The following is a 26,987-nucleotide window of genomic DNA, read 5'->3' as shown; positions in this document are numbered from 1 at the left end:
GGGTTTTGTCGGGGAGAAAATTTGCAAACATACAAAGACTGCAAACTGTTCGCTAGCGATGAGCACAACAGGAAACATGGCAGAGCAGCATGAAGGAGATTGATTGACAGTGGTCTACAGCCAGAAAGCAGAACACAATGCGCATTGTTAGTTTTCTTCCCCTGTCCAGTGGTCTCTTAACCATAGCACAGAGGCTGAACAGGCATAAGATGTCATCGTCTTATTCCACAACCTTTATTGACCCCAAATCAGACGCAGCACTCAGAGGGTGGCCGCACTGCAGGCGATGCAGACTAAAGAGAGAGCAGAGAGAGAGAGAGAGAGAGAGACAGCCACCTCGTGCTAAAGCACAGAACTGCAACACTCAATTTCCCACAATGCAGTTCTTCTTAAAGGTCCAGCCTCGGCCTGTAACAGCGTTCATACGCTGTTAAAAAAAAAAAGAAAAGCACTAAAATTGCACACAAAAAAATCAGCAAAACAGCGAGGCCGCGAAAGGTAAACCGCGAGGGAGCACAGTACTCATTTTTATTGGAATTGTTGATCCAAAATTGGAGGAGAACATCAATATTAAGTGAGCAGGAGGGTTTGGAGGGGGAGGGAGGAACGAACTGTGTGTGTACAATTTTATGGTCTCAATTATTCCGATTTTTGCCGTTGGTCCTGGAACATAAGTCCCTAAAAGCAGGGCTCTATAGTGAAAAGGTTCACTGACAAAACCGCAGCTCATGACTAGAAATGAGTCTTACCACTTGTATTCACTTTTATTGCAAATGTTTGGAGGACTGGAGAACGTCAACATTAAGCAAGCAGGAGGGTTTGGAGGGAAAGGTGCACTTTTTCAACAGTCCTTATATGAGACAAGAGAACACTCGTCTTTCTCTTTTCTGTGCATTCTAAACATATAAAACAGGTAAAAAGAGGCAGGTAATTAATGCACGTAATGGGACACACCTATTCCGCCTAGAAAGGCCACTATTAAAACACCTCCAAAAAGCTCCAACAAGGTTTTATGGTTTTCTCTCCATGCTGTGAGCATGTAGTAACAGGTACATTCATGATAACATGCAATACTTGCAGTATTTTGGGAACTTCCTTCCTGGGTGCATTGATTTCACACAGCAACATAGAAAGGAACGTTACACCTAGCATGAACTTTTCCAAACTCAAAAACAAAAACACAGCGGCAGTGGCGGCAGCTCCAATATGTAGCGTTACCTTTCTCTAGCGGCCTGACGCATTGTGAGCGAGTGTGTGGTGAAGTTGGTCGCTAGCCAGTGTGGTGTGGCGAGGTGTCACTACGAAATGAACGTAGTTCTTGGGCGTGACAGTGTTAATAATAATGTCGCTGTAGCTTGGTTAATATGCAGGTCACATTATGTAAATGGGGCTTTGTTGGAGGCGTTTTAATAGCAGGCTTTGTAGGCGAAATAGATGTGTCCCGTCACGTGCATTCTAAGCTGCCTCTTTTTAGCCGAAGACATGTGTTCATGTCTCACATCAGGATTGTGGGTGATGGGCAGAATTCCAAAGAAAAAATGTGCACTTTTCATTTAAGGTGGTCTTTTGATTTAATAAATAGATGTATGTTGTATTGATAAATAATAAAAAGAGAAATCTTGGAAGCATGAGATATGTTGTGTGCATGCAGGTGCCCAGTCTGACAGTGAGCTGCCATCCCACCAGTCAAGTCCAGTGAGTTTGGACCGTGGGTACACGTCCGACTCGGAGGTCTACACAGAACATAGCAAGACCCGTATCCCTCGCTCCACAACAGATGTTGATGTAGCAAGCAGTGGTTGGCTCGTGGTCAGTACCTTCTGTTCACTCAAGTTCCTTCTTTCAGAGACCTCACCTTAATCTCTACTCTACTCGCTTTGTATTTTTTCATTTAGGTTGGAAAAGAGGACCTGGAAACCAGTAAGAGCCCACCAGTTAGCTCCAAATGCCAAGTCAATCACCCACTGGTCAACCAGTACAGTTTAACGCTGGGTCAGGACCTTGGCCAGCACGACACCAAGTCGCTCCTCAAGTGTGTAGAAACGTTGTCGTTCATTGTCCGGGATGCTGCCCACATCACACCAGACAACTTTGAACTGTGTGTTCGAGCCATCAGGGTGTTTGTGGAGGCTAGTCTCAATGGAGGTGAGTCTTTTATAAATGTTTACGTCAACGATAACAGTGCTGTATTTCATCGTATGTTGCACTGACCCGCCCCAATAGCGAGAAACCACCAGTAACTGAGAAGAAAATGTCTATTTTGATGCTGTATATTGTTCTAACAGTATATAACCCACAAGGCATGTTGGGTAACTTCCTGTAGGGGAATATACGTGTGGGCTTAGTATAAAATAGTATTGTTTTGTATGTATATTAGTGTGTAAGCATCTTGATGTGTGTATGCATGGTACAGTTACATTGTGAGTTCCACATGTGTTATTTGGTTTTGTTGCACCGTGAGTGAGGTCAAGTTTCTCGGATCCGATACTGATACTTTGCAAATTCACCTAATGTGTCTGGTAAATTGTAAAACGTAGCGTATTTCATATCATAGCATAAAGAATGCAAGATATTTAATTCATTGATTTAGTAAATAAATTATGAATTGCAATCAATTAATAATTAACTGAAGTTTTAAACCCTGAAGTATATAGAGGTAGCAGGGTGATTTCCAGGGTGAATATAGCCGAGCTAATATACAACAGCAGAAAAAACAGAGGACAGAATCATATAAAATATGTGAAAATGGTATTATCAAATAATTACAATAAGAAAAACATTCAAATAAACGATCAACTCTGAAGAACTACGTTAAGAATGAAAACAATTCACACATGGCTCCGTTTATGATGGGTCATCCTTTCAGCAGACAAACATTACCTCAAATGACTGAAGTATCAAAAGTGTCAATATTTTGATTTGCGAATTGATTACAGAGCATGAAGAGCTGGTATCCAAAGTATCAATACTTAAGGCGAATGCTGAATGGCAAGTATGTGGGAATCCACTATACTATTATCTTCCTCAGGTTACCGCAACCATGATAAGAAAAAGAGCCACAAGTATGACTCTGCTAAGTCCCGTTTGAGGAAAAAGGCTGGGGGGAAGGAGAAGGAGGCTGGGAATGGCACAAGACGAGGTGGAAGCCGAGTCCCCAGCCACCGTCCATCACGTTCCCATAGTGATGATGAGGAGGACGAGGGTGTCCCGGCAAGTTACCACACGGTGTCATTACAGGTTAGTCAGGATGTAAGTACAGGATCCCTTTTTTTCCCTTCTACCTTTTGTCAGCCCAGTTGTACCTAAGACATACAGTCCTCCCTCGTTTATGGCACTTAAGTCAATTTCTGCCAAGTAGGATTCCTTATTTATACAGGGAATATTTTCATAGTTAGAGCATAGAAAACCTGTTTACCACCTTCTAAATACATTTTCTAACTTTATTAGAGCCTTGAGACATGAAATAACATCCCTGAAGTCACCTTTAGACTCATATTAGCCAATATAAGACACGAGTAAAAGAAAATACATATAAAACCTGCTTACCACCTTCTAAATGTGCTTTTTAACATTATTAGAGCCCTCTAGAAATGAAATAACATCCCCATAGTCACCTTTACATTCCTATTACCCAATATAGTAGAGTCAATAATAGAAAATAAGGCATATAAGACATAGAAAACCTGTTTACCACCTTCTAAATACGCTTTTTAACATTATTAGAGCCCTCTAAACATGAAATAACACCCCTATCGTCACCTTTACAATCCTATTGCCCAATATAATAGACATAATAAACAATAAGACATAAATAAGGCACAATTGACACACATGCACACACATATACACATCACTGTCGCCAGGTTCGTTTATTAAGCAACTTTAGGCTTATTTGTGAAGTTGCTTGCAAATTCACAAAGTTCCCTGTTGATTTGGGCTCGTTTTCAGTGAGCTAGTCACTTTTTTCTCATGCAAGACCTGGCAACACTGACATCCATAGCCCTAGCCCACGGTTTGTTACACTTGATACGCTTACTACACGCTTATATAGTATTAATACTTATGTACTTGTGTATTATAATGACGCACACACAACCCCTAAAGTACAGCTTGTTTGATAATGAGGCTACTTTAGATACGTGTACCCAGGTCTGCCTTTGAATATTTGAGTACAGTGTGTCTTCTGAATGCCTTATATTTGTATTTTAGTCAATTAAGCCATTGTTCGTGTTTGAAAATGCTTCATTTAGGCCAAAAACACGTTCGATTTGTTGAAATATGCCTATTTTGGATAAATAATAGGCTGTGGTCAACATTGACATAATTTTTTTAAATGAATATATTTGGAAAAACCATGAAAGTGGAAGCACGAAGCGGCGAGAGACGACTGTATTGTTGAACTGACAAAACTGCCTTAACCCTTTAAGCGCCAAAGTCTAAAAATTGTGACGAGCAACATTTTTAACGTGAATAAACGTAGCTCCCAATTATGACACGAGATGGGCACATGAATGCACCAGGGCAGCCGCGGAGCTTTGAGAGTTGTCGTAACACAAACCCTGTTTATGATGTTCTACTAACAGTTTGCGTGTATAAATGTGAGTAACCTGGTTATTTCTCATTCGTTGAATGCTAGACGCGCTTTGCACTGTGGTATTGTATTGTTTTGTGTGCCTTAAACATCCAGCCGCCAAGCTGGTCACTATCTGCTGAGCTAAGTTAGCCCCATCTGCATTGCCAGCTACAGTATTCATTGTATTGTTGTGTTTAGTGCACTGCTGATAGCTGTGGTGTTACATTGCTGTGCATTTGTGTTGATGTGTAGGGAGGGGCGGTCGCTGTGTGTGTCTGCCCAATCACACATGAATACATAATCAGGATTTTCCGTCACGATTACGGGATAATGACGAGCTGTACTTGTTACATGTTCGTACTCTGCAAAAACACATTACTCAGAATTCGCGGTATCCGTCTCATCCCTACTTTGAAGCTCACCATGACGCTCACCATGACAGTCCACACGCAGTACGCGTGAGCCGATGCTTTGCTAAACCATGTTCGGGTGGCAGGAGGGGACATGGAGGGTTGTCAAAAAAAAACTCGGAAATAGAAGCATACATGGTACTATCCGTAGGAGACTCCTTGGTAAACTACACTGCTAATACATAGACGTGACCTGAGAATACGTACAATAACCTGGATGAATGACAATATTCACAGACATAATAGATTGGTACTTTATATCTATGTAATAATTGCAGTAATAATAGCTGTTGAGGCAGCAGTAGTGCTCAAGATTTGGCTGTATGTGACTATGATGATGGCTGGGTTTGCTTGAGAGATGAGGAAGAATGTCACAAGTAGATCAGACATTTTCATGAGCCTGTTGATGGAGACAGGGATCTGACCAATTCTGAGCCAATTCCCAGCACCAACTTTGGGTCATACTGATTATTTTTCTAATTTACAGTATCTCTTTATCGCTAACCATTTTCAAGCTACAACCTTTTGAAATAGTAATGTCAAAACTGAAAAAAAAACTCTGGCGCCTAAAGGGTTAAGCCGCTTTGAACAGAGATGTTTTTTTGGAAACTCAGCCCTTTTTCCCCCAAAGATGTGTGGAATTATAAATGATCGTAATACTGCTTAAAGCACGATAACACTTTACACCCATCCTGACAGTGTGTGCTTCCATGGACACAGTCTTCATCAAGTCGTCTCTTTATGCGTGATGGAAATTGGTATTTGCCTTATTGTGGGAACAGGGGCAAAAGTGAGGGAAGAAAACACAAAGGCCATCTGTTGTATGTTTGGCCTCTTTTGCCTTTACATTCTTTGCTTTCAGTAATAAGTTTTTTATCATCATTTAATAACAAATTCAAGCCTTACACTAATGTACAATATGATGCTGAAATCAAAGTTGCAGCTATGTTTTGTTTTTTGCTTATATTTTTAATATTCTCAATCGGCCTTCATCCCGTTGGAGTCCAGGGTAGTTTTTAGCGTTTTTATGTATTTTTGTGTTTATTTTTATGTTTCCCCTTAAAGGAAAAGTACTTCTTTTTGTGGAATTTTGTCCATCATCCACAAAAAAAACTCCAAAAACACCAACAATGTTGTACTGTATTTACATCAGTGACGTGCATATTACCAAGCTACTGAGACACACAGCTAACACCAAAGAACTACATTTGTGACGCAGCGCCTCACGCCACAACCGAGAGGTAACCGGTCCACTCCAAAATAATGTGATAGAACGTCAATCTAAAAGGCCTTAGTCTAACTAGGTGTGTCCCATTATGTGCATTGTTAGCTCCCTCATGCTTGCTGTTTTTATATGTTTGTATATTTTAGAAAGCACCGAAAAGGGAAAGACGTGTTCATGTTTCACATAAGGATTGTTGATGATGGGCACAATCTCAAAAAAGTTAACTTCTCCTTTAAAAACTGAGGTGAGGCCTCAGACAGGTAGTATTTACGAACTATGGACACAACAAATAATGTGGCCCAATCTAAAAAACATGAATTTGTCCAAAGCTAAATACAGTGGTGCCTTGGCTAACATGAATCCTTTCCAGACGGTCCGACTCAAACCAAAAAGTACTCTCACCAAAGCAAATTTTCCCATCGAAAATAATGTAAATCCAATTTAATCCGTTCCAGACAACCTAGTTTTCTTATGCTTTAACGTGTACAGTTTTACATTGAAAAACCAATGCCACGAACATGACATGACATATCCTCCTGACGACCAGTAGTTCAGATTTGTCCTCTGTAGAGGACATTTGTAAACCTAAATATCTCCCACCCAGTGCATCCAATCGCATTAACTCCTTTCGTGCTCTATAGAGGACATTCAGAGCTTTCTAATGATACCAAATTTGTAGGGGTGGGGCTTTGTTACCTTGACTTACCTGTAGAAGAAAATGGCTTCCCTCAGGGCAAGCACTTTTTATGGGAAGAGGAAAAGTAAGTGTTGAATACTTAAAGTGTTGTTTGAGTTATTTTAAGTGTATTTGAGCCTAGTATTAAAGTGTTTAAAAAATGTCCTCTGTAGTGGACATTTGAAGTTATTTCGTCCATTTTGCTCTTTTTTTCCCAAATGACAAGAAAGGGAGTCATTCTCAGAAGCACAGGGAATTTTACTGCGGATTGTTGATGGAAACTAAGACATTGAGTTATCTGATGAAGATGATCAAGATCCACTGGCAGAAGTAGAGGAAGATGATGTACACAAATCAGCGTGAAGTACTTGTGTCTGGAGCAACGTTAAATACCACACCTGAAGAACTGAAGACATTCTTTGGGAATTCTATTTACATGGGCTGTCTAGGATATCCAAACATTCAAATGTATTGGGCCTCAGAGTACTAGAGTAAAAATTGTGGTGGAATCCATGACCAGAAATCGGTTTTACAAATTGAGAAACTCCATCAAGCTCGTCAACGACCTTGATGTTTCAGATGAAGAAAAAACAAGTGATCTCTTGTGGAGAATCAGGCCCCTCTTGAGCAAAGTAAGGCAAGGATGTCTGAGTCTGCCAAGAACAGGAAAATTGTGCATTGACGAGCAAATGGTTCCTTTTACTGGTCGATGCCCAGTGCGCCAGTATGTACCGGGCAAACCAAACCCAACTGGACTGAAGGTATTTGTTTTCGCTGCACCAACTGGTCTAGTTTTGGATTTTGTGGTTTACCAAGGCAAGACAACTTTCACAGCTACAGGAGGAAAGGGCATCGGGGATGGGATGGTGGATGAAACACATGCATCAAGGTGTCGGCAATCTGGCTGCAACAGTAAAACATATGTTATGTGCTCCAAGTGCAAGATTTTCCTTTGTGTTTCCAAGAAAGCTTTTTGAAGTATCATACCAAATAAGCATAATAGAAGCAAAAGTTGAACACTTTTGTGTTCACTTTGTGAACACTTTTTGATATTTTTGTTGGACTAACTGTTTCACAATGAAGTTCCGTTTCCCCTGTATTGGGTTCCGATGTCCACTGTAGAAGACACATCATAGCTTAAAAACAAAAATAAAAATTTCAAAAATTTCTTTTGCAGTATTCCAATTACTTCACATAGATTGGGGAATTTCAAAATAAATGTGATTGGACAACATTTTTTTTCCTGGTAGTCAGGAGGATATGTAAGCTGAAATTAACATTTAACATCATACCTAGTTTCGCAAGGGAGAGTAAGGATAAGAGATTATGCTTGGAGGGCAATCCCTTTTTTTTATTTTATTAGACTCATTTTGCACCAAAAAGATGCTGCGTATGCCTTTCTTTTTTTCTTTTACATTTTCAAACTCGTTGCAGGTGTTTTCTGTGTTAGATCCACCAGCCTCATGCTTGACAACAAGTTACCTCCCCCGTGAGCCATTGATCCACAACAACCAGTGTCTGAACACCTTCCATGTTTTGTTACTCCTTTGGCAACAGCTCCCTTGATCATGTGGTTATTCTTCAGGATAGTACTTATTGTTGACGAAAGCTTCCAGTACATCCTGCTCAGAGCTGCAATACTGTATAGTCGCCATCCTCAAAGTTATTCCTGTTTGTTGAATTCAGTCATGGTACTCACTCTCTTTGGAATGTTGCTGTCACTCGCAAACTACTTTGGACTCATAGCGGCTTATTTACAGTTTGTTGCATTTACTTAAAAAGCAGTCATCAATATGAGGATCCATTATTTTGGCCACTTCATTGCCTTACATGTGCTGTGTGTGCCTATCAGACTGCCGTAACTAAGGGTGAACTAAGTATTGTGAGATTTCGTCTATTGGTATGATCCAAGATGGCTGTGGAAACAAACCAAGCACAGATGCAACCGTTTGTAACGCGTGCCAGTTGCACGCTAACCAAGTGGGCAACCGCAAGCCAAGGCAAAAATTTGGGATGCTAACCGAAAAGTGCGCTAACCGGGGCGGACGTTAACAGAGGTACCATTGTATAACATCCTTGATGATGCAGAGGGAAAAGTCAGGCCTGTGTTGGCCTTTCAAAGTCACAATGTGCATCTCGTATATGGTGTACACACACACTAGTATGTGTGTAATATGTTAGAGTGCATGTCGTAACGTGCACATTAGTGGGCAGGCATGCTGTATTTGTTAGTTAAATATATGTTTGCTATTTAGACTTTGACTGTATAACACAGTTTTTTTTTCCCCTGTCTTTGGCTGTGCAGCTCTTAGACTTGATGCACACGTTGCACACTCGGGCTGCCAGCATTTACAGCTCTTGGGCAAAGGAACAGCAGCATGTGGAGGCTGCTGGCAAGAAGATTGAAGCTGACTCGCAGACTCTGTGGACAAGCTGCTGGTGCCCCCTGCTGCAAGGTGTGTAAAGTGTTGTCCACCCTTGATTGAAGACTATGCATCATTGATCAGCATTATCTTCTAATTATCGTCATAACTCCTGTGTTGTTCACACTTACTGTATATACGCTCCACCGACGTCCCAACATTGCTCCCCCACGCTATGCAGTTTTTCAAAAATTAATTAACAAATGATTGCTGTTTCGCAGTTGACGACAGCCATTTATTAGTCTAAAATAGGATACAGTATATAGGTACTAGATGTACGTGTATTCATATATACAGTATATGCGAGTTTGGATGCAGTAGTAATATTAAACCAGGATAATTAATGAAAAAAACAATAATAAAAGTGATATCATAATACGTAATGATAAATGTTATTTACCTTTGAAGAGGAGTGGTCGAGCATACGTCGTCGTGGAGGAGGAGATATTGAAAAAGGACAAATGGTGGTGGTGGTTAGACTCTTCTAAAAGAGGTAGTGTTCTGTGGGTGGTGTAGAATTAAGCAGGCCTATTAACTCTTCATAAACTTTAATCACACGCTCTGTCTGGGTTGTATCATACAACTCTTAGCCGTCCTCTCTCCTCTTCTCGTCTTTCTCTACCTGTTGGTCCCAGAAACACACACGTCTTGTCTTGCACATTTCTCATCAATAGTGCCTTAATATCATCCTGTAGAATGTTGATATCATTGCATAATCCTCTATTTTCTTCCATAGGGTCTTTAACCTCCTTAAGAGCAGCACGCAAGGCAGTGTTGTCTTCCAATATTGCCCTGATATCATCCTGCAGAACCGTAACATCCTTGTATAATGCTGCATCTTCTATAGGGTTTTTAACCTCGTTAAGAGCAGCGCTCAAGTCCGCATTCTCATGTTGCAACTCCTCCACTTCTTTTCTTAGTGCTTTGATAGCCTTGCTCAGTGCTTCTTTTCTTCCATAATGTTTGTGACACCATTACAGACATCCATTATCATTTCATAGAGGCTATTGTAATGACATTTCATTTCTGCTTTCAGAAGCGATATATCCATCCATCCCTTATTCTGGCACCCAGCTCATCTTAACCATCAACGGACATTCTCAACACACACAACACACTTCCGGCCTTCAAAATAAGAGCCCTGTGTGCCACATCTTGTTGAACTGATGCTAACTCCCAAAATATTCCATTTAGAAATAAGGAATCCTACATGGAGGAAATGGACTTATCATGGTTGGGTCTGGAACCAATTAACCATAAACCAGGGATTTCTATATACAGTCAAGGAAAAAATGATTAGACCACCCGTTTCTTCAGTTTCTTGTTCATTTTAATGCCTGATACAAGTAAAAGTACCTTTGTTTGGACAAATATAACAGTGACAACAACAATAGCTCATAAGAGTTACATTTTTGGGCAGTACAATGCTATAGATTCAAGATTCAAGAGTTTTATTGTGATCTGCATAGTAAAACAGGCAGTTATACGATGCAATGAAATTCTTATTCTGTTCATTCTGCCAAGAAAAGAAAGAATAAGAACATAAGAAACATAAATACCAATAAATCAAGTAACACTTTTTGTGATTTTGGTTATTAAGAAAACCATGGAAGTTGCTAATTATCAGCTCTTCTTAAATGTAACTCTTAAGAGCTCTATTTGTTACATCATTATATCTGACCAGACAAATGTACCTTTAGCTGTATCAGGCATTAAAATGGATCAATAAACTGAAGAAACAAGGCTGGTCTAATCATTTTTGCCATGACAGTATTTGAAGATAAAACTTTGTGTCAGCTTTGTTACGGATGACAAAGCGTATTATTTGTAGTCTTACTAGTTCTGGGGCGGGGGGGCGGTGTTGTTTGTATCGTCTTATTTCTCAAATACAAGCTCAATGCCACAATCTGGACACGCCTGCCCTGATGAAAAGCATTCTCTTAAAAGCAGTTGACAGTTTGAGGTGAGTTTGGGTTCATGTCTGTGGTTCTACATTGTTTACCTCACAAGGTATTGCTTGGCTATGCTGTGATGCCAGACGTCAGGTGCGCATGCAGGCTCTCACCTACCTCCAGAGGGCTCTGCTCGTTCACGATCTGCAGACACTCGATGCTACCGAGTGGGAGTCTTGCTTCAATAAGGTAATCCTGCTCAGGAGACTTTGAAAAGAAAAAAAAAACCATCACAAGTATTTACATAAAAAGTCAACGCTATCATCTCCTCACAGGTTCTTTTCCCGTTGCTGACCAAGTTGCTGGACAACATCAGCCCAGCTGATGTGGGTGGGATGGAGGAGACCAGAATGAGAGCCTGTACCCTCCTGTCAAAGGTTCATAGCATACACACTGTAGATACAACAGATCAACAAAAGTCACCCTATTTTGGAGGTGTATATACTTTGTATGGCACGTACGGTGGAAAAATAATTGCTGATTTAGTAAGTTTACCTCCCTTACAAAGATATGAAAAGTCAATTTTATGGTAGCTTTATTGTAACATTGAGACAAAATGTCACAAAAAAAACTGACAAATAGCATGAAATAAAGTTTGAATTAATTAGTATGAGATGGATGTAAACAAGTATTTGATGGCAGTAGTTGTTGGCAAAGCACAGAGGTCAGATGTTTCTTTGGGTCGCAAACGTCTCCGGAGGAACATCCCCAAAGCAGAATGTTTCCACCTCCGTGTTTGATAGTAGGGATGCTGTAGTTGGACTCATGAGTACACTTCATGCCGAAGACCTCCATTTTGGTGTCATGTGACCACATCACGTTCTCCCAAGCCTTGTGTGAGCCATTCAGGTGTTTTCATGTCGAAGGTCCAGTTGGTGTGTATGTGTCTTATTGAACAAGGGTACCTTGTGGGTAATGCAGGGTCTCAATCCATGACAGCAAAGAATTACTGCTTTTCTTGCTAACTGTGCTCCAACTCCCTTGATATCAACCAGCACTCCCTTGTCATTGTGGGTTGCTCCCACACCTTTCTCCCTCACTCATGGAGCTCCAGAGTGAAGGTGATTGACTGTCATCTTGTTCTCTTGGATTTCTTCCATTGATCAATGATTGCACCAGTAGTGATCTCTTTCTCACCAAACTACTTCTTCATGCCCTTCTCCTCCATTTCAGTTTTGTGCAGGTCAACGATCTTGTCCCTGAGGTCAGCTCTTTGGTCTTGCCCATAGTGGTGGAGAGGTGTGAATGGAATGTGACAAGTGTCTTTTATCCACATAGTGAGTTGAGATTAAGAGTACTTTCTTAAAGGGACAGGTCTCACATAAGTTCACTGTGTGTGGGTCACAACAACTCCAGCAAATACAAATGTAATACCTTTGTCATGTTTTTTCCTGGATTCTGCCTCTGTTATAAGAAATCTAGCAGAAAAAGGATACACTGTTCATATTTTAATAAGGGGTTATAGTGCTCATGACACCAAAAAACAATAGAAAAATAAAAGGACTGACTTCAGAAAACATATATTTCATACTGCTGGCATAGATACATAAACTATGAAATAGGAGTGAAATGTGGTGATTTTGCACGTCAGTCAGGAATTAGCACTGCATTAGCCACCACGAGCGCTAGGCTGTCTACTACGGAGAATATTAGCCGGAGAAATGTAGATTGACTTCCTGCCACCCTGACACACTTTCCCACGCTACAACGTCCTGTTGCTTTTTGACTTTTTATTTCCATACTGCCCCGCACCGCAGATGGATTTGCAGATTTGTCCCGCCGACGTTTGGCACTTTGATGAGGCGAATGGTGTCTTTTACAAGTGTGAACAAGCTTACTCCCTCTCCTTCAGTGTTCCTGTAAAAGCATTCAACACAACAAGCTTGCATAATATAAATCAATATATAAGAAACAACAGAAATTCACTGAGAACTGGAGTGTAATAACAGTACACAGAAATGTCTTTCAACTTAAGAAGTGGGCATTTTAAAACTTCCTTAGCATATTTGCTTTACCATAATTGTTGCTGTTGATGTACTGGACTTTTCTGGGCTGTACGGTACTTGAACATGTTGCTACAGGACATGGTCCAACCAGGACCAGTCTGATCTCTGGCACTTCCCTGCACACTTTGTTGGTCTTCCATTCATTCCAATGGTTACTAGATTAGGTTGCTAGATTGGTCTACCTAGTTTTAGCAACTTATTGTGTAGTAAATAGACTGTGGTGGGTTTTCTTGCAGGTTTTCCTGCAGCACCTCCTGCCGCTGTTGTCCCTGCCTACCTTTGCTGCCCTGTGGCTCACCATTCTGGATTTCATGGACAAGTACATGCATGCAGGGTCCAGTGACTTACTGGTGAGAACAGACAGACAGGACTTTGATATAACAAAGCTGATGTCTACAATAAGGACCAATGTATGACCCGTATGATACCTCTGCTGTGTCTAGTTGGAGGCCATCCCAGAATCCCTGAAGAACATGCTGCTGGTGATGGACACCGCAGAGATCTTCCGTGGTGCCGATTCCAAGACCAGATACTCAGACTTGTGGGAAATAACATGGGAACGAATTGACTGCTTCCTACCTCACCTGAGGGAGGAGCTCTTTAAACAAACCGTTTTACCAGGTACATATGCATACAGTCTAATGTTAGGGTTATGTGATAATGCATGTCAGTATACCGTGGAGCCTTCATTATTGGTACCTTTGTCATAGTCACACTAATAATAATCATCATCATTTCAGATCCAGTACCCAGTCCTCCTTCGGAGCCTGTGCAACCAATCTCCTCATCAGTCCAGCTTCCCACACCACAGGTGTCTCAGGGTCCAGCACTGCAGCAGCCGTCCTGTGCAGTGTCTGGAGCTCCTGAGTCCCAAGCTCCCAGCAGGCCAGCATCACCTCAGGAGAACCAAACAGCCAATGGTAACACATCCAAAACATACACCTGCCATCTTCTATTACTACATTTGCAACTTTTCAGACTTATTTACACTCAACAAAAATATAAAGGCAACACTTTTGCTTTTGTGAGGCATATCCAAATGTTGACGAGACAGCATGATTATATTGTATACACACATCCAAGATCCCATGCTGGCTATCATCAACATGCCATCAGTAAAATGTACCTGTGTTTACTGCCCATACCATAACGCTACTACCCATACCGTAGCCCATACCATAACCTGACTGCCACCATGGGCCTCTACAACCACAAGACAGGTGAATTTAACTGTATTGATGGCATTTCCAATGCACAGAGATACTGTGATTGTTGTGTCGATTATCCACAAGCATCACCTCAAGTTGCAGCATGATAACGCACGGTACCGTGTTGCAAGGATCTGCACAATTCCTGGAAGCTGAAAACATCCCAGTACTTGCATTTTATTTACTTCTCCCTGCTTTCATTTTGACACCCCTCCTAAATCTCCTCAACGGGCGGGTACGAAAACTTTACAAGATGTCCACGACAGCTTTTGAATTTGAAAAGTCCATGTGTGGCAACCAGCTGGGTGCCCACTGCTGCTCAGTAGTATCTGTGGCCTTTTCAGCCAAAGTGTTTTTACATTTACATGAATTGTGTATCTAAAGCGAGTAAGGGGAAAGATTGTTTGTTTTCGGGGCGCTAAAGACCTACCTCACGGTCTCGCCACTTCACAGCCAGGTTGTTTGGCCAGATTCTCCAATATTCATCCACTTCTTCTTTACTGGTTGTGGATTGCCACGTAACTGCTAGTGGGGGGATGAGGCTGCAGAATCCAAGCATGTTGGCCAAGAGGAGAAGAATGCAGATTTACCCTGTACACAACTTGATATTGATGAACTATTTCATGAAACGAAAGGTACGACATAGTGGCATTCAGGATCATTTTCACAAGGTGAGCAGGATGTGAAATATTTTGTGAAATGTTGTCTTTCAGGAGCAGAGCGATCGTCTCCAGTTGCCACGGCGATGCTCCCCATGCCGGTGCCGCTACCGGCGTCCGAAGGCCAGGTGTCCTCACCCTTGAGCCAGTCTCCTCTCATCATTCAACCCCTAGCCTCTCCTCTGCAGGTGGGGGTCCCCCCAATGTCCCTGCCAATCATCCTCAACCCGGCCCTCATTGAGGCCACATCTCCGGTACCACTGCTCCCTGGTCCTAGACCTACAAGCCCCTCTGACCATGTCCAGTAGGACCACCTCCTCTTCAACGTACAACTTAACCTCAGCAGGGCAGCCTAGCTACACAGCAAACACTCACCTCCACACTAATTCATACTAATAATAAGAAATACATTTTACAGTATATGATGACATATCATTACACATTAGTCTTGTCAGTCACAACACAAAGCTAAGCTGTTTTGTTGGCCTACTTTAGCATATGTTCATCAACATTCATGTGCAAAATGGACCCCTCCCTATCCTGTAACACCCCCGCTTTCTGGCCTGTGGGAGGCTGTTTAGCATCTCGGCCCGTTTTTCTGCTGACTGTCACCACTCACTGAAACACCCGTTCATCATCCCCTTCTTCCCCCGCATGAAAATGTTGACCTTCCAAGCACTTTTGCAGTCACTCCCCCACACTTGCATAACCGAAAGTCCCCAAAAATAATCCAATCAAACATAAAAACACATGAATAAATACAAAACATGCAGTAAGTAAAGAGAAATGAAACATGTGGTACACGAGCTTCAGGTGGTAATGTGGCGTGTGAGGGAAACGCTGGTTTTTGTCAGAAAGACGAGTGAGCGGTGGTGCATAAAAAGGTGCGTCTATGAAGTCCTTTATTTTGGATTCCCCAAAGGAAAGAAAGAGGTTGGTGTTTGACTGAGCTTGCAGGAGTTGTGCGTGTGTAGTTGTTAAGAACATTCCAGGGATGAATTACATGAATTGCACGAGTGCATCTAATGTTCTTGTCATGGCTTTGTTGCAATGCATCATACATTTTGACATTCCCCCGCGTACACCTTAAGTTGTGTGTTTGGAAAAGCATGCTCCTTTTCTCTTTCCTCCCAAATGTAGAAAGAAATTGAAACTTCTCATAGATTGCTCTCATAAACTCACATCAGCTTCCTTTTTCTTTCAAAGCGTTGATGTCCAGGAGTAGTGGACACATGGAGGGCATTTGGAGACTCGTTGCATCACAAGGGGTGACTGCTTGGTTGTGTTCTTTTATTTTATTTATTGAGATGACCAAAGTCTCTCTCAGATGACACAGAGTCCACTTTTATGACCTTTATTTTGTTGTGGATATGGAGATGAGTGTAGCTTCAGCAGGAAGTCATGTTCATGTATCGTGTACATAATATAGAAATGAAAGGTGTACTTTTTACAATGTAATAAATATCATGGAAAGCAGCTTTGTCTTGTTTCATTTACGAACAACAAAAATGATATTGTCAGCAATACACTCAAATTCCTTCCACATATACTGTGGATGGCCTGATACCACTTCTGCATGTCCCATACCAATACTGATACCAATTCTGATACCGTCTTTCTTGCTATAGTAATGTTTGTACAGTATATGCTTAAACATCATGTTCAAACTGCCACAAATATGAAATTGGCCACAACATAACTGTCTACTGCAAGCCCCTCACCACAGTGAGGAAAGACAATGGCGGAGTCAAAAGGGTAACTCCAGATAGTGCAGGGCAGAGGAAACGTGTACAAAAACGTGAAAAAGTGCAAGTGCAAAGTATTTACAAACATATTTACAGTGATGAAACAGCAGTACCCCATGTACTGTGTTTCAGGCTCAACACTACCTACCGGTACTTGTAGTCGTATCATGCCATTCATTGCAGTTCCATCCTGATCAACCCCAAACCCCTCGCGCCAGAGCAGGAAAAAAAAACACAAAACCATCAATGAACAAAGTAAACACGTTATTCTACTGCTGCAACCACTAAAGAAGTAACAAAATATATCCAACTAAATATTGTTATAAACAAAATATGGCCTACAATGTTCTGCGAAGCGCGTTTAATGGGTTAGCGGGCTTTGAGTGGAAAGCCACTGGAAAGGTAGCTCTCGTTTAGAGCAGCTGTATCGGCTAAACTCAGCCTGGTCCGGACCCGGTAATCCAGGCTTTTAGCTTCAAGTCAGCTATGAAAGTGCCACTGTTTAACTAATTCACCATTTATTTAGAACCTGCTAGGTTCCCGGGGGACATGGAGGAAACAAATTAAAAACGAGCATTCCTTGATGATATCCATCCATAAACGAGGTCGATTTTCAGACGAGGACCAGGCACCGAAGTCCTTGCGTGAGTACTCACGTCAACAGTGCCATCTAGTGGTCACATCGACATACAGTACTTCAAAGATTGAAATAAAATTACAGTACACATTTTTATTACATTTAATTATATCTTTTTGTGTCAAGTTATTATACATATATATTATAAATTATAGTAAGTATAATAAATGAGTGTTTACTTGCCCATTACATGTCAGCGGTCCTTCCTCGCTCTATTGGCGGCGACAGAGTTGCTTTCAGCAGACACAACCCTTTGGAAACTCCTCATAACGCTCTATAATAATGACGTATTCAGTTTTAGTAAAAAACACCGGCTGGGATCGCTTCACTTTTCAGCGGAAGTAAAATAATATGACGTCAAACGCCCCGTTTCATATGAACGCGCACTTAGCACATAAACGAAAACCGGGCTTGACAAAGTAAGTTGCTAACCACCATCGCCAGGACCATTGAAGTGTGATTGCGGATGTTGGCTTTTTGTCGAGTTGCATCTTGAGCACAAAGCCTGGCTTGGTCGAGACACTTTTTACCCACTAAACCTTGTTGTACAACCAATAAGCAAGTACTTTTTCCTTTTGATGTAGCCAATGAAAAAAACAAGCGCTAGTGGCAGTGACGTGGTGCACGTCAATCCCGGTGAGGATGCCTTACAAGCAGTGGCCGAGCTACGGCCACCCCGGTCACTCTCCTGCCACCCCACTGGCCAGCTAGGCATTTCAGCTATCAACCTATATAGATGTGTGTGTGTGTGTGTATATATATATATATATATATATATATATAGATAGATAGATAGATAGATAGATCATTTTCTAAATATTTTAGTATAAATGTAGTTAAGTAGTAAATTGTTAAATATTTCAGTTAGTTACAGCATCGAAAACCTGTTTACCTCCGCACTGTGCTTGCTCTTTGCGCTGCGCTTGCCGGAGGTGATAAAAGCCTGTTGCTCAAGTCTGGTGCTTGTGTGTCTCAACCAACATTACAGTAACATTACTGACACCTTGTGACCAGTGTACAATACTACATATCATCACAACCTCTTTCAATGCCTTATGCCTTATGTATTTGACCTAATGTAGACATTTGTATGCTTGAAAATGCTTCATTTAGGCAAAAAAACCCTCTAAATTTGCTTCAATGTGCATATTTTTGGCCTAATAATCGGCTGCATTCAACCACGGTACAGCATGATTTTTTATTTCAGGTATTTTTGAAAAACCGTGAGAGTGAAGCCAAGAAATTGGAAGGATTCAGTCCTTTTATTTGTCTCTTGGTCACTGGACAAGCTCTGCGTTGTAGTTACGTCCGGTGTCCACTAGCCGTCGACAAAGACCCAAAAATGAAAATTAACTAGACCCACTTATTTATACTGTATTTAATATACAGTGTAAACACTTTTACTCGTACTTTTTCGCTTTATTTTTTGAAATACATAATAATAATAATAATACAGCCTGCACAGAACAAATGGTGGGTGATAGTTATATATATATATTTTTTTAAATCCATGTTTATCTGTGGTGTATATTGTGTTCCATTGTTTTATTTTTTTAAAAACATGTTTTTGTGTAATTGTAGTTCTTATAGTGTTTAATGTGTCCCCTTCACTACATTGTGAAGTGGCAGCAGCAGCAATGAGCGCTTCTTAGATGTACTTTTTATTGCGGGGTGCCCAGCTTGTTTATTTGTTACTGTCCTGCGTGTGTCACACTACAGTGATGATAATTACCATCAATTATTTCGTATTCTTTCCTTTAATGAGATGTACTGTATGATTAGATATCACACTTTTCTTCAGGCAGTCGAGTATATAATGATCGACATTGGAAACCATTCAAATAACAACCAAGCAAGTTCGTATTTTCCATTTGGCCTTCATAAAACATTTTTATGTTTAGGAATACACCTTAAAAACACTAAATAATAATCATGTGTCTTCTTATTTATTGAAATTTTTGTTGTGAAACCATGAAATTGAGAGATGATTTACTTGCACTGTTTCAAGCATTCACGTTAAATACCAGTTGAAGAGCTCAATCATTCATTTGATTCGTTTACAATATGCTGAGGGACAATTTAAAAAAGACCTCCTGGCGTCCGGGCCCCACTTTGGACACCTGTGGTGTATTTCTTTTTTGTTTTTGAAGTTTTCATACCATTTTCTAAAGACAAACCTTGAGACATTTAGAAAGTGTAAAGGTGTGACACAAGTTCTGTTTTTCTCGTCAGATATGAAAATACGTTCTTGTGCAAATGCCATTTGTTCGAGTTTGGAATGAGCCATTCACTTTGTACAAGTCCAACACGCAACCAAAACAAGAAGATACCGGAAGGGCCCCGCTTCCGAGCCAGTGGACCTGCACAAGCACAAGCAGGCCGCGTTGCGTTGCTACTCGCAGGCCGACACGCTGCTCATCTTGCTGGGGGTTTCGCTCCAAGGCTGCAGGTTCTGCAGGGCGAACAGGGAAGTGTTCTGCAGGCACAGCGGGTCCGGTGTCAGCGGCTGTTTGATGGACTTCTGGAAAGCTTCCTGCTGAAGCTGCATGAGGATGCGATTGGCCTGCTGCCTCTCTGCCTCTCTCTCCTCCGCTGTCTGCCTCCTGCAGCACACGCGCCAGCCAATAAGAACAATATTCCAATATTTAGTATTTCTGCTATGATAATAACAATCAGAACATTATTATCGTTTGCAAAAAGTTATTATTCTGTTCACACGTGCTAATCTGCACCATAAGATTTCAGATTTAAACCCTTCAGGCGGTTCCAAACATTCCCGTTTTCCCGGAATTCCACATTTCCAGCCCCCAAATTCCCATTTCCCATAAAAAGCATCCAAAACATGTTTTTCCATACAGCCCAAAAATGAAGACTTGCGCCACAATTCCAGTGGAGCGTTTCACTTCATTTTCAACATTCTTACACAAATGGTGTCGTTTTTAATGAGAGCAATATTGTTGTTCATATTTGGTTATCACATTAATATTCCACTCGGCAAATATGTCCAAAAATCGTATTCATCTTTCATGATAATCACTGATAAACTGGGACGTTTGCGAAATGAATGGCACTGTTTTTATTTCCTTGATCAGCCTTGTTTTCTTTTTAATTTTAGGAAATGTTATTCAAGTATTTTAATACATTCCAATTAATATGAATTATTTCCAATTCTTAAGTAAATCCTAATTATTTTCAGTATCCACAGCCTGAATCGACATGAACCGAACGTTCTTTGATGATCGTATTCTACCGATTGTGTTATAATATTTATTGTATTATTTCTTTTCAGTCTGACGCAATGAAAATGAGACTCCAGAAGATTGTAGAGAGATCGGAGAAGTTTGTAGAGTTTATATGTGCAGGTGTTATTCATTTTGTGTGTTATTCATTTGTAAATGAAGTTAAATTGCCGGGTAACAACAGCAGACAAAGATTCAAGTCGTTTGGTTAAAAATAATAGTAAGTTGCATGAATCGTGCATCTTTTTTAGGCTCCTGCATACCCGCGATGATGCCGAGCGGTACAGAAAGAACAAAAACAATTCCAATACGCCAGTAATTGTTTTTTGGAAGGAAACATTGGTACTATTGAGTAGAAGCCAAATGTATATTTTAATATAAAAGCCAACCTCCATTTGGTGCGTCTGTTTTGGAACCAGGTCTTCACCTGAGCGTCGCTCATCTTCAGGGCTTTGGCGAGGACGGTCCTCTCTGCGGAGGACAAATACTTCTGCCGGTGGAAACGTTTCTCCAGCTCGCAGATCTGCAGCCGGCTGAACGACGTCCGGGGCTTCTTCTTCTTGGCCGGAGTCCGGTTTTGGTAAGGATGCCCCACACGACGCGGTACCGTGCGAGGAGACACACACACTGGACACACAAGCCCAGCAATGTATGAATAGCGTTTGCTCAAAGGCGATCACTGATCACTTTGCATTATTCAAAATGCGTCTGCTTGTGGATCACAATCATGCGTACGGTATCATATTTTCATTTGATCCATAAACACACAAATACAACACATAAACCAATACACAGCATTTGACATTTGGCATCTTGGATTCATTACGATGCAGGACAAAAAGTGTCATCAAAACATATTTTTATGATGATTATTATTGTTATAATTATGATTATGGGTAGCCTTTAGCACGAGAGGAGGTGCATGTGGGCCCACGTAGGATTACCATCATCACCTCCACATCTGTACGTACAGTATAACTATGTGTGTCCATCACGCGTGGTATTGTGTATTTAGGATGTATTTTTCCATTTGTTGCGTTCAGTTATTATTGTTGTTGTTATTATTGAGTATAATCTTCAATATTTCGTCCTAAACCTCGAAGTGTGAGGCCAGATGATGAGGACGCACGTTTCCTCTTTTTCTCCTTCATGATGCCTTTTTGTCTTTTTTATTTCCTTTTGGCGGATTGCTGTTTTACCCCCCAGTTGAATACTATTTTAGGATATTCAGGATGAAATATTTGATAAGACCATATCAAATATTTTCTTTCAAAGCTCGTGAAACGATGAGGTAAAAAAAAAAACACTGGACTTTTAGCGTTGATTTGAGGTGGGCAGGAACATGAATAATATTTTATACTTTATTATTCAACATCAACGTTACATTTCCTGTTCATATTACTCGCCTCTTTTCGGGCCAAAATCATCTTACAAAATCTTCCATGAAGAAAAAACGAATGAAACAATATTTCTCTTATACATTTTTTTTAAACACTTGAATAAAAATTCATCATCTACACTTTTTGGCCTCCACGTCTGTATAAATATTATACCGGGTATTTTTAGCAGTATTACATACACTTCCAGGTAAAAGTGCGTCGTGTAATTTAGGCCTCCATAGTGGAGTATTGTATCTTTTCTGGCACGTGCGTAGTGTCATTGAGTGGAGTATAGGATGTTTCCAGGTGTAGCGTGTATACCTGTGAAGGTGTCTTTGGTGTATCTTCTGTTGGTTTCCATCCACGGGAAGGTGAGGGCGCTCAGGTTGTTGACGCTTCCGGTCACAGGCGGCAAACTCCCGCCGCTCACGGGTCTGTGCGCGGGCACGCGTATGACCCCTGCGGGGTTGACGTTGGTCCCGTTCACGCCTACGCCCGTGCCCACGTGGTAAGCGCTGCCGTGAGCGCTCGCGCACGGAAAGCCGCCGGCGGCGGCGGCGGCGGCGGCGGCGTCGCCGCCGTACGTGTACAGGTGACCGTAATCCGGCTCGTGCATCCTCGTGCCCAGCATGTGCTCGCCGGTGCTCAGGATGTGCTCGATGCCGAAGGTGATGGGCTCCTGCGCGTGCGTGTGTTGCTGGAGGTGCCCTACGTGATCCATGGCCTCCACGCACCCGCACCACGAACACGCGTCCATCCGAGCGCGGATCCCGGAGGACAAAAAAAAGACTCCCGCCGCTATCAACTGCCCGTGCGTGTGAGCGTGATGCGAGCCTGCAACATGCACCCAGGATCACCCCCCCCCCCCCCGCCACATCCCTCCCCTCTTCTTCATGACATCAATCAACATGGCCAATAATAACCACCTTAACATACCAGTAAATATATCATTATAATTATAATAATAACTCATAGCAAATGGATCATCTTTATCACTAATAGTAGATATATTATTATGACTGTATCATAATACCGACTTATAATAACAATAATTATACTGTGTATACGATACAGTAATTGTATAGGATTTGTGGAACAGCTGTTGTCGTATGAAAAACAATAAAACATGAAAGAGAGTGCATCAGGAAGAACAATTATGGCCACACGAAAAGGAAAAATATGAAAAAGTCAAAGAAATGTTTGCTATGTTTTTTATTGTATTTATTGAAAAGGTTTTGGCCTTTTCTTGAATATTCCAGCATCATTTCAGTAAAACTGCAAATGAAGCGTTTTTTGAAAAGATAACAAAGACAATTAGAATGGCCTTGCATTAAACATCCAAAATGGTGATCAAATAAGATCTCATAAATCCAAAGTACATGAAATAACTAGCCATAAATTGAAGAATGAAACGGTGCACGTGAACGAATGACTGGTTGTGTACACGGAGTGCACGTGGAGGATATCCCTGGATACCCGTGGACGTAATCCCTGAGAATATTCCCAGACCTCTCCTGCATGTCTGTGAGGCTGGAATGAAAGCTGTCATGGAGAAACACATGAAATAATCAATGCCGCCACGGATTCTGATTGTAGCAACATCAAAGAAGAAGAAGATGATTTCAAAGTAGCGCGATAGTGCTAGGAAATAACACACAGCATCAATGAAATGTGGCCCATTGATCTTGTCTCCCTGTAGAATCCACTGGGACTTCATTACTTAACATGGACTATTAGGTGATTAATATTGCATGTCTTTTCAGGGCTTCTCATTGGCCAAGGCACCACCATCAAACTTTAATGCCTGCGTTGCGGCAGCGCTCGCAAATGCAGACCATAATGATGATTAGCGGCCGAATGACCCAACGCAAACACAACTCTGGTTGTGTGCGGTTGATAGCGTTACAATGTCAACAAAGCAAAATGGCTTCCATCAAAACCTGCCCAATGGAACATGCAGGACCCCCAAACCTCCACCCCGGCTTGGCAATACCTGTACATCAATTCGCCTTGTTGTGTTGCTATGGTAACTATACACACACTAAGCATCCACGTAACCACAAGAGTAAAAGTGCCACAAAATACAGCAAGACATTACAAGGACGAATACGCACGCAGAAGAATACTGAAAGCAAACTTTGTCCTCCTGCAAGGGCCACATCCTGAAAAATGAAAGGATTCAACTTTGCCACCGTCATATTTTGTAAAGCAGCGCATGTAGAGAAATTTAAATATTAGTCAATGACAACTGAACACAAAATGCCTTTTTTTAATGAAACTTTATTATTAAAGGAGAAAAACATCCAAACCTACATGGCCCTGTGTGAAAAAGTAATTGCCCCCTCCCTGTTTAAACATAACTTGCTGAGATCTGTCAGTGTGGAAAAGGTTATAAAGCCATTTCTGAAGCTTTGGGACTCCAGCCAACCACAGTGAGAGCCATTATCCACAAATGGCCAAAACATGGAACAGTGGTGAACCTTCCCTGGAGGGGCCGGCCAACCAAAATGACCCCAAGAGCACGGTAACGACTCATCCAAGAGGTCACAAAAGACCCCACAACAACATCCTAAGAGCTGCAGGCCTCACTTGCCTCAGTTAAGGTCAGAGTTCATGACTCCACCATAAGAAAGACGCTGGGCAAAAACGGCCTGCATGGCAGAGTTCCAAGACCAAAACCACTGCTGAACAAAAAGACTTTGTTACTTTTGTTCTTTTTCAGTGTACTTTTTGATGATGTCTCCCAAGTGTGAGGTATGGGATGATGGGATGGCGGTGCGTCAAAGAAAAGGAAAGTAAAAAGTAAAAAAGTAAAAAGTGAATCAAATGTTGATAAATCAACATTGGCTGCATGCCCGGTCCAAATCGATCAAACGCCGAGACCCTCGTGAAGGATGAAGATGGCATCCTTGAACATGTGAAAGGATCTGCTCCTATGAAATGGAGAGTGATAACTAAGCAGTGTAGTGAGATATGTCCTTCAGGTGTGAGTGTTCATTTATGTAGAAGTTCCCACAAGGTCTTGCCAGCGAAAAGTAAGCCTGGTGTTTAGATGTCCACTTTTTGTGGTGTAGGTCCTGTTTGGGCTTCTTCTGAAAGAGAATGTGCCTTTCTACCTGCGCACTACTTGACCCTTGACCTCCAAATCTCTGGCGCCAGTTCTGTCAGCACCTGAGTGCACTTTAGTGCTTTAGCATCACGGCCAACTTGTGAGCAGGCTGTGAACAGGCTGGCCGGTGAGCGCTGTGTGCACCTCCTCCACATGTTTGCAGTAACGCGACAAACATCACCCAAATGTCTGATAAATACGACTTTATTTCGGAGAACTTGGTCATACAAAGCTTGCTTCTCTGTGCCTCGTTGTGGCTGGGGGCCCTTGGCAACCCAACCCCCACTCTGCTTTGTATCAGCCTCTTCCCTCTTGGGTTGCCATAATGGCACACGTATCTTCAGCTAGCTGTACGTTCACAAAGCATTGGCAGGATTTATGATCTTCTTACAGTTGTAGACTTATGGTAGTTGGAAAATAGCACTGAAAAGGTTTCAGAAAACTTTATTTATCCCCAAGGGGTCATTGATTTGGAGCTTACCAGCCGTACTCATCCACGCAGCATCGCAACAGATTAAAGACAAACGATAAAATGAAGTAAAGCAAGTCAGAAATGTCAACCATTGCCATGAGATCATTTAACAACACTGCTGTGCAATCATAACAAACAATGAGTACAACAGATATTAACAACAACTATTGTTTAAAATGGCTTGAAAGTTGGAGTTTAGCAGCTTCATAGCAGAAGGGTGAAAGACATGAGTATTAGTTTGGGGATCACGGGACGTTGTAGCGCCTCCCTGAGGGCATCCGATGGAATTCCGTGGCCGCCGTGCACTCTGGTTGTCTCGGCCTTATCTGTCACCCGCTCTCTGCAGATTACACTCAAGTGCTTCTGCTGAGCTCCAATCATCTTGACAACGCTGCTTTTCTCAGACAGCCCATTGAACCAGCTAATAACAGAAGACGTTCAAAGGCTTTCAAGGAAAGCTGGTGATGGCGTTATTTGGATGAAAACCCTGCACGTCTTCCCTTGTATTCCTGGTCCACAACTAGCACGGCAATGTTCCTCATCAGACAACAATCCAATGACCTTGATGGTGATAGCGTATTTTCCCACATGGAAATCACACTTTGGCTGACCTGTGACTTTTAGCCAGGTGTGACTTACTGCAAAAGATCTAACATGTTTTTAAAGGTCAATTCATATATATATACATATATATGTATATATATATACAAGGGGTGTGTGAAAAGTTTTAAGCATCAGATAAACTAAAAAGGGATTTTTGATCATTTATTTTTCGACATAGTACCCCTCAAGGGCTGAACACTTTTATCCCGGTGAAGAAGAACTGTTTTGTTTGGGACTCAAGAAACCCCTCAACTGCAGCTATGACATCATCATCACTGGCAAAATGGCGACCAGCCACGGCTTTTTTCATGTGGGGGGAAAAGATGGAAGTCGGAGGGGGCCATGTCTGGTGAATAAGGTGGACGGGGAACAGGTCTGAATCCACAATCGGGAATTGTTGCCATGGCAGCCACTGAGTATAAATATATATATATATATATATATATATTTTACATATATACTGTATGTCAAATACATGTAAATAGTCTAATCCGTTCCAAGATCTTCCCAAACTCACACCTCTGGGCCTTCAAAATATTCAAAGTCCACCAAATATGGTGGGAAAATATAAGAAAACGTTAGCATAAACATAGTAGAGTAACATTCCAATATAAAATAAGGTAATAAATAAGATTACTGTAAATGAATAAAACTGAAAAACAAAAACAATC

At 41.5% G+C, this 26,987-nt stretch overlaps 2 protein-coding genes across 4 annotated transcripts in view; one reads left to right on the top strand and one right to left on the bottom strand.

Moving 5' to 3' along the window:
- Positions 1–16,608, top strand: part of gbf1 (golgi brefeldin A resistant guanine nucleotide exchange factor 1) — a 131,534-nt gene extending 114,926 nt beyond the window's left edge. Inside the window, exons 31-40 of one of the 3 annotated variants that reach the window (XM_054797702.1) lie at positions 1,652–1,809; positions 1,896–2,145; positions 3,029–3,237; positions 9,190–9,340; positions 11,318–11,448; positions 11,535–11,636; positions 13,502–13,615; positions 13,709–13,886; positions 14,006–14,185; positions 15,187–16,608. In XM_054797702.1, coding sequence (XP_054653677.1) covers positions 1,652–1,809; positions 1,896–2,145; positions 3,029–3,237; positions 9,190–9,340; positions 11,318–11,448; positions 11,535–11,636; positions 13,502–13,615; positions 13,709–13,886; positions 14,006–14,185; positions 15,187–15,440 — 1,727 coding nt within the window. In that variant the 3' untranslated portion in view covers positions 15,441–16,608. Of the gene's footprint in view, positions 1–1,651; positions 1,810–1,895; positions 2,146–3,028; positions 3,250–9,189; positions 9,341–10,343; positions 11,449–11,534; positions 11,637–13,501; positions 13,616–13,708; positions 13,887–14,005; positions 14,186–15,186 lie in introns of those variants that run through there. The other 2 variants (XM_054797701.1, XM_054797703.1) reach the window with 2 other exon arrangements.
- A 2,780-nt stretch (positions 16,609–19,388) lies between these two features.
- Positions 19,389–22,853, bottom strand: LOC129193086 (T-cell leukemia homeobox protein 1-like). The gene is made up of 3 exons (XM_054797704.1): positions 22,454–22,853; positions 21,143–21,380; positions 19,389–20,117 (listed from the first exon to the last, which is right to left on the bottom strand). The coding sequence occupies exons 1-3, from the start codon at positions 22,851–22,853 to the stop codon at positions 19,907–19,909; spliced, it is 849 nt and encodes a 282-aa protein (XP_054653679.1). The 3' UTR covers positions 19,389–19,906.
- Between the last annotated feature and the right edge of the window lie 4,134 nt (positions 22,854–26,987).

This window comes from Dunckerocampus dactyliophorus, chromosome 13, assembly GCF_027744805.1.
Source record: "Dunckerocampus dactyliophorus isolate RoL2022-P2 chromosome 13, RoL_Ddac_1.1, whole genome shotgun sequence".
Classification (NCBI taxonomy): domain Eukaryota; kingdom Metazoa; phylum Chordata; class Actinopteri; order Syngnathiformes; family Syngnathidae; genus Dunckerocampus; species Dunckerocampus dactyliophorus.
This window is presented reverse-complemented; position numbering and strand designations above follow the sequence as displayed.